The sequence below is a fragment of the Neltuma alba genome, unplaced genomic scaffold, assembly GCF_004799145.2.
Source record: "Neltuma alba isolate B1F8T4 unplaced genomic scaffold, ASM479914v2 tig00012864_pilon, whole genome shotgun sequence".
Lineage (NCBI taxonomy): Eukaryota > Viridiplantae > Streptophyta > Magnoliopsida > Fabales > Fabaceae > Neltuma > Neltuma alba.
Window position 1 is genome coordinate 332,061 of NW_021637245.1, and position 7,852 is coordinate 339,912.

The 7,852-nt window shown below is 35.8% G+C and overlaps 1 protein-coding gene across 1 annotated transcript; it reads left to right on the top strand.

Annotated features, from left to right (window-relative positions):
* Positions 1 to 2,410: 2,410 nt before the first annotated feature.
* LOC114731904 (two-component response regulator ARR17-like) lies at positions 2,411 to 4,724 on the top strand. Its single transcript, XM_028919156.1, has 4 exons — positions 2,411 to 2,575; positions 2,683 to 2,810; positions 3,945 to 4,012; positions 4,258 to 4,724. The coding sequence occupies exons 1-4, from the start codon at positions 2,446 to 2,448 to the stop codon at positions 4,484 to 4,486; spliced, it is 555 nt and encodes a 184-aa protein (XP_028774989.1). The 5' UTR covers positions 2,411 to 2,445; the 3' UTR covers positions 4,487 to 4,724.
* The last annotated feature ends 3,128 nt before the right edge of the window (positions 4,725 to 7,852 follow it).

Below are 7,852 nucleotides of genomic sequence, written 5' to 3' on the forward strand. Positions count from 1 at the left end.
TTCCAAAAATGCCCTCATTAATAAGGAGAGAGAGCATGTGAGAGAACAATTAAATTATTAAAAGAAAGAGAAGTGGGAGGGAGAGAGAGTGTGAATTGGAGATAATAAATATGGGTAAAATAGTAAATCAACACAAAAAAGTAGAGACAACTTGTAAGTGTCTCTTATATATAAGAACATGCTATAAGCATCAAATGTTTCTTATAATAAGGAACGGAGGGAGTATGTTTTTGTATGCTGGGGAGAGAAGGAAAGAAAACATGTGATGGACAAAGGCAGAAATAGTAAGGCGGTGCAAATTAGAAGTTGGTTTGGCAAATGAAGGAATGAAGAGATATACTTGATAAGTGTATATATACATAATTAAATAGATATTTCAGTTCATATTGGATGTCGTCTTCTATACATATGTTTCTTCACCCCTTAATTTATTATTTTGTGTTGCGCCGTGTTGCGTTAGTCCGTGATACGCGACACACATTGATGAGATGATGTGCCATTCTATGAAGAGAACAAACAAAAGAAGGACGAGAGATTGAATTGGAGATTTTAGCATAAGGTTGAGAAAAGAACAAGAGAAGGGGGTGGAGGGAGTTGATGGTGATGTGATCAGACGGTCAATGTGAAACCACGTTAGGACATAATGATCAGCCTCATTGTCAGACGTATGATTGGGTCTAAGCACGAAAGGAGCAACACGTGGCAGACAGAAGATGGGGCCCGCAATCAAGTGTGAATAAAAGGAAAGACTTTCTGCTGCGTATGAATGTCGACATCCTCGATAGGCAACAGATTCGAAATATGGGAGATCTATATCCCTATGCCAAACATACCCCACCCAAGATTATATTTGCTCCCATCCACCTTCTCATTTCAATCATTTCCATCCTTCCTCGCTCCCTCTCTATGTTATATACAGTCACACTCACTATATAATGTATATACTTCTCTCCGTATTAATGTGACACATGTATATCTGTCTGTACATGTATCTTATCAGACTAGCTTCTGATATATGATGATTTACACTACCGGAGCTTTAGTAATTTTTACTTCTTCTTTTCTTGTCTCTGTGTGTCTTGCCATCTGTTAATGTGAATCATATTTTGAACCGTACGTAAATATATTATGCGTCACATGGACAGCTTCTTGAGGAATTTTGTGGGGTTTTTGCAGCAGAGATAAATGGACAAGGGAATAATCAGAATTATCGGCTGAAATTTACTGAAGACGTCGTTTGGGAATCATGGCTTATCTCTAGACCCAACAAACTGGCAATCATTCATGAAAGGAACTCAAGAAAAGAATTCCAGCAAAATTACATTAGTTATACCAAAATAAAGCAAGTATTTGTCCATTCTAGGTGTCCTCAAGGGAGACTCTTGTACATTCGAGTTAAATTCTATTCTATTCGTACTCGTCATTTCCAAAGATGAAAATGTAACTACTGCTTATTTTAATATTAAAAACCAGTACAGTTTATTTGTGTTTTTGAGTATGATATTTAACAAATGATATTGTCAGATTAATGCAGACCACTGTGTGTTCAGTGTCAAAATGAAAATAGAGAAGAAGAATAATAAGATAAGGTGAATGTGAAGACAAGAAGGCCCCACTGATGTGGAGGAAAGGGGAAAAGTAATAGCAGTTTAATCAGTTAAATTAAAAGTGATGATCCACGCCCAAAATCAAAGTCGTAACTTTGGTCATGATGATGACGATGATGGAATCAAAGATCTTGAGATTTTGGTAGGCAATCAAATAAAATCCAAGAGAAAGGGAAAATACAGAGAGAAAAAGCATCAGTGTCATAGTGTTAGAGTGTGTGGTGGTTGTACCAACGCCATGGAGCGACTCCAGAGACAGATTTCTCGGCATGAGCCCCAGCCAAGGCTAAATCTATTACATTATAATACACATCAGTAAGAATAAGACTACTTCTTATCATTACATTGATTTAATCTTCATGTATGTGGCAGTAAAATAAGAACTTTTTAATAAAGAAAGTCAAACTATAGCCCCAACTATTACGAGTAATTTACAAGTATGAGATCTTTTTCCTCCTTCCCACTATTCATATCATGCGTCCGTCCACTTCTACAAAAGGGCACTTAATAAATTGCCACCTCTCTTGCATTGTCATTCATTTTTCTATTCCCTCTTTTGTCCTCTCTCTCATTTTTTTGCGTGTGTGTAAATTGCGGCCTGGGTGGTTCCTCTCTTGTACCGCAAAGTGTGTGTGATAGAGAGAAAGAGAGAGAGTGAAGAATAAATAGTGGGCTCTACTTGGATGGGACCTACAGGGATCGCTATTTCATTCCTAGAATACAACTACTACTTGGTGAATATATATTACTTGGTTTGGTCTTCAGCAGAAATGCACATATCGAGCGAGAGAGGGGGGGAGAGAGAGAGTCCGGAGGGAAGGAGGAAAATAAATAAATAATGGCGGTTGAATCGGAGGATGTGGTGGTGGGCAGGCGAAAGCAAGAGCATTTTCATGTGCTGGCAGTAGATGACAGTGTCATCGACAGGAAGCTTTTAGAGAGGCTCCTTACAGTTTCTTCATGCAAAGGTTTGAAGTTTTGTACATATATACCTATATCCTGGCGCTCTAATTGTTAATCTCGTCCAAATCTCTCGATTGTGAGGAATTGTGTTTAATTATTCTGAACTGTGCAGTGACCTGCGTGGATTCTGGGGATAAAGCTTTGAAGTACCTTGGTCTGCTTGATGACCTTCACAATATTGATGCTACCTCCTCTTCCCTTTCACCTTCGTCTTCTCCTGATCAATCGCTCCACCATGAGGTATTTAATTTATTAATGATCTTCATCCACGACTTCTTCTCCTGCCTGTGACCGTAATCTGAGACTATTGTTTTTTAACTGCCATGTTTGAGCCTCCTAGCTGCAGCTTATATTTATATATTGATTCTAATCACACAAACACAAATCTCTCTTCTGCCAAAACAAAGGTTAAAAGAAGACGAGAACCCGTCCTACACAAGTCGAACTTCCAGTACACAGCAATCCTTTCCTTTTTTTCCGAAGTTAAAAAAAAAAAAAGTTTTAGAATGCCTCTACAGGTATGAAGTCCACCCAGGGTCAAGTTCTCGAACTTCACGTTAAAAAAAAAAAAAGAAACTAAGCTTCAGATGTAGAGAACTATCGAAGATCTTAATGGAAAATGCATTTGAATCTCCAACTCTATTATTCATTTTGAACATATATAGAAGAATGCGGTAGCCGGTTATGCAGGAGATTTTTTTTTTTTCACTGTACCGGCTATCTTATATCAATTTGCTTTTACTTCTGAGCAAAGCCTACTAATTCGGTTCTAGAAAAGGATATAGGAGGTGACGTTTAAAAGGGTGGTGGTAGGTATAGCTAGCTAGGGGTATCCTTGTAGTGGTACTGGGGATGGTTATTATGCGAAACAGTAACAAGTAGTGTTAAATTGTGTGTGAAATGCAGGGTACAAAAGTGAATATGATCATGACAGATTACTGCATGCCTGGGATGAGCGGTTATGATTTGCTTAAACGGCTCAAGGTCTTATTCTTTACCATATTTTCTCTACTCTTTATACATGTGATCGTGTATATATCATTCATGAATAACAAGCACCACAAGTACTAGTGCTCTTGTTTCATTCAATTCTACACCACCATCTTCATTTTCCTCTTTCAAAGTTTCTTATCAGTTCTGACCTTTCCACCACAGCATTCTCATCATTTTCTTTCAAGTGAAATATATTATATAATGCCCCAAGTTCAGTACAGACTAGGGACGCGAAAAAAATTGACGAAAGAAAACAAGAAGAATAATTTCAATTCTAACTCAAAATCAAAGATTGCTCTCGTCTTTTGTTTAGTTTTTATATTCTGTTGTCTTTAATTTGGTTTCCATCTTATGTTATATATTGCTTACTGTGTCCTGCAGGGATCTCCTTGGAAAGACATACCCGTCGTCATTATGTCATCAGAAAACGTGCCTTCAAGAATCAGCATGTGAGAATGTTATTATTGATATTACTATTAATTATTTCTCTTTTAACAGTCTCTTCTTTCTTTTCATCCAACGATAATACCTTCATAGAAAAATAAGGACCTGATTAACTAAACCTTTAAAAAAGTTCACCGTGATTTTAGCTGCATTTTATTAATTCATAGAAAAAGGCAGTGCATCAACTATACATCAAGTATGGGTGTTGGCTGGAAATTCAAAATAAAGTGAAATATTGTGTTATCATTAGGTGCCTGGAAGGAGGAGCAGAGGAGTTTCTCTTGAAGCCTCTTCAGTTATCAGATTTGGAGAAGCTCCAACCCTACTTCCTGAAACTACCCGACAATTCCTGCGAAGGAGAATGCATATCTACCGACAATAGCTATAATAACTGTAATAGTATTAGCAAACGGAAGGCGACGTCACCGGAACCTAGGGAGAGATCAAGATCCAAGATGAAAGAATTAGAGGTTGTGTGAATGGAAAAATAAAGTAATTTTCATCTCAAGAGGTTGCTGAATTTGTAGAGCGTTGTAACATGGCAGCCATATATATGCAAATCCCAAGCATATCATATCTGAGTAGTGCTTTCTGTTCTGATAACCACATCATTTTTCTTCTTTGGGCGTTCACCGTTAAATCACTTCGAGACTTTCATTATGTTGGGCTTTTAGAAGTAACGCCACGTACGTTCGCAACCCATTTTTCTATTCTGTGATCCCTGCAAAACCAGTTCTTCTCTCAGGATTGCTAACGTATTTTGTTTCTCTCCTTAAATAGACAAAGCAATTTCAAAACCTCCAGTACTTAATCGGGTTCCTAATCCACGCAACCATTTTATTAACCATTGCTAGGAAGCAAAGTCTACACATTTTTCGTTCTTCTTTCCTGATGATCTTCCTCTAGCAGATGATGATGATGATGCATCATATACGAGGCTTGGAAGTTTTCTTATTTGGACAACGGCAACATGCAGGATATGGGCAAGTAATTTTTACCGAGTATTTATTTTATCTATGGACTACGTTCGCTTAATTCCAAATTTTAGTTTGATTTTTATGCTTTAAAAACGTATGGAGTTTAAGATAAATTATATTATTCATGACGTATAAATAGTTTATAAATTTTGTATCATATATTGATATCTTCATTATTTTAATGTAAGAAACTAAATTTGTCTATATTGTTAAACTCTAATAATGTCATCAATGTATCATATTTGGACGATATAATCAGTCATGGGTCCTTTGGAACTGTAAATATGTACTACCTCCACTTTTTAATATAACAGCGAGTTGACTAATTTCAAGAAATTAAAAAAAATTAATTAAGCTAGCTACTTTTAATAAATAAGTGTTGTCTTCCTTAAAATATTATTGTTGATCAAATATATTAGTTAAAACTATTATTTGATGAAATCTTCGATATGTGCAATAATTACAACTATTACAAGAACTATTTTGAGAAAAATGAATAAATATGAAAGACAGTAAATTGGGGTCATATATTTAGAATCAAACTAAAAGTCAAACTAACTCTTATATTAAGAACATGAAGGAGCAGTGTTTTGTTTATGTTATGAAAGAGATAAAATAAATAATAAAATAACGTGTGTATGTATACATTAAATTTTTATGCTGAAGTGGTTTGAATGAATAATTGACTTGGATTATGTAGAATCACATTATCAAAATAACGCATAATGTTTGGGTTGCTGAAATATAGATGATAATAATGAAATGAAGAAATCTAAAATTAAAATGACCTAATTACATTTTCTTAGATATACACGATTAAAATGGAAAATCGGATAAAATTATTAAAGATGTTTTTTTTGTGTTAAAAAAAAAATAACGCAGTTTGACCTATAGAAGTAGCTACAGAGAGGGGGATGCAGCTCAGCCGAAGAGGCCTCGTTTGCATCTTACAATTTGTTTCCGATAATCGGTAGAAACAGAGGCCAATAGTGAAAGTGATGGGCTCATGTAGAACACGTTTGAACTTTGAATCCAAAGTCCGAACCTTTTGTTTTTCAAGTCCGACTGACCACGATGACCTGAAATCATACGCATCAAACTATAATTTTCTTTTTGGTTTAAGGAAAAAAAAAGACCATGAGATGTATGCCCAAGTAAGTAAAAGATATCATATCTATGGGTCCTTCCACAGAACTTTGACCGTCGTTGTTACTTTGTTTTGCTTGCATGTTTCAAATTTCAAAGTATTATTGTTCGGACGCATGAAGGCCGACGGCTACAAACCAATGGCGGCTTCGCTTAGTTATTAAATTTAGAAACATTGTTTTAATTTTTTTTTTAACCATGGTTTCAATTTTATGTTGATGGCTTACGTTTTATGCTATAGCTTAAAAAAGATATTTTGGATGAAGTATAAAGATAAATGATATAAATTACTTACTTAAATAATCTAGATCACAAGGACATGTGGCATGTGTGCCCTCAGACGTTAGTCTTGCGTGGCTAGTGTAATATTTGCTAAAGTATAGGTATTTTTCTATTAGAAGTAATCCTATTCAAAATATTATCAGGCACTAATGTGAGCACCTCTCTCAACAGAAATTCACCTCTCTCAACAGAAATTCGAATCTTGATTTACCACGTTATGAGGGACTAGTCCCTTCTGTTAGATTCAACCTCCGTTGAATTGGTTAGTGTAATATTATAATCATCAAAAAGGAATGATCATTTTTGGACTGAGCCTCTCTTCATCATTCGGCGCAGAGGGGGGCTGCTGTGAAATGGGGGTGCCAATCATTAGAGTAATAATTTTGCTCAGAGATGCGCACTATTTTATTTGCCTGATGTTTTAACTTCTAAGGGAATATTAAAATCAAGGGAGGAAACATTCCTCCACAGGAGCACTCTTTTCCTAGTGCAATACAATGGCCACACCTATCATATATTTAATCATGAAAAGGTCCAGAATCTTTTACCAAGAAAAAATAAAAAGGTGCCGAATCTAGTACATTTGATTTAACTGAAAGCAATGGTCTCATGCACGATATTTTGTTAAATGAATGTCATTTATCTCGATTACCGTCGTCGGCTGTAATATGCAACTTCGATACCTTTTGCGTCCTGAATCCTACTACGGATATACGTGAAAACAAGTACATTTTCCACGGATATCAAGAGATATAACAAACTCAAAATCCATCTCAAATGTCAGACACTTCACAGCCTGAACTTTTACAATATCACGTCGCTGAATAGTAAATACCATCACCCACGACAAATTTTTGACGGGAATCGGAAGAAAAACACCCTCCAAATTTTTTTTTTAAAAAAATCAAATCTCTTTCAGTTCAACACTCGTAAAGCTACAATTGTAGCAACTTATAAGAAACACGACTCAACTAAATCTCGGGCCCTCGAGGATCTTTTTGGGCAAGGTTAGGCACTTCGGGGGATTTACCTGTCGAAGATTCGATTCTTTAAACATGAAATACATAGACTAAATCCGTACTCCTTCTGTCAATCGAGTCAAACAATTCGTGTTGCCGTAAATCCTTACTCTTTCAATTTTCAAACTACACAAAATATTAGATTTCGAGATGCATGAAAAATGGATCCACAGCTTCGACGACACCGTACCATCTAATTTCTTCTTCATGTTCACCAAACACCAGCAATCAGACACAGTTTCAACGAAAACGCAGTATTTATCTATATATTATTTATCAATTTATTAATTAATGCCTTAAACACCTAAGGCGGCTTTCTTACACTAATTCAAGTAGACTTCTTTTCCCCGGGAATAAGTTAGAAGATTGTATGTACACTAACACACGTGCAATTATAGAGATTTTTTTTTTCCTTTAAAAA

What these genes read in the sequence shown, in the direction of transcription:
- LOC114731904 (XM_028919156.1), top strand. Translation starts at nt 2,446, where the DNA reads ATGGCGGTTGAATCGGAGGATGTGGTGGTGGGCAGGCGAAAGCAAGAG. An exon ending in TACAGTTTCTTCATGCAAAG is followed by an intron (nt 2,576 to 2,682) that starts GTTTGAAGTTTT and finishes TGAACTGTGCAG; the next exon opens with TGACCTGCGTGGATTCTGGG. An exon ending in ATCAATCGCTCCACCATGAG is followed by an intron (nt 2,811 to 3,944) that starts GTATTTAATTTA and finishes TGTGTCCTGCAG; the next exon opens with GGATCTCCTTGGAAAGACAT.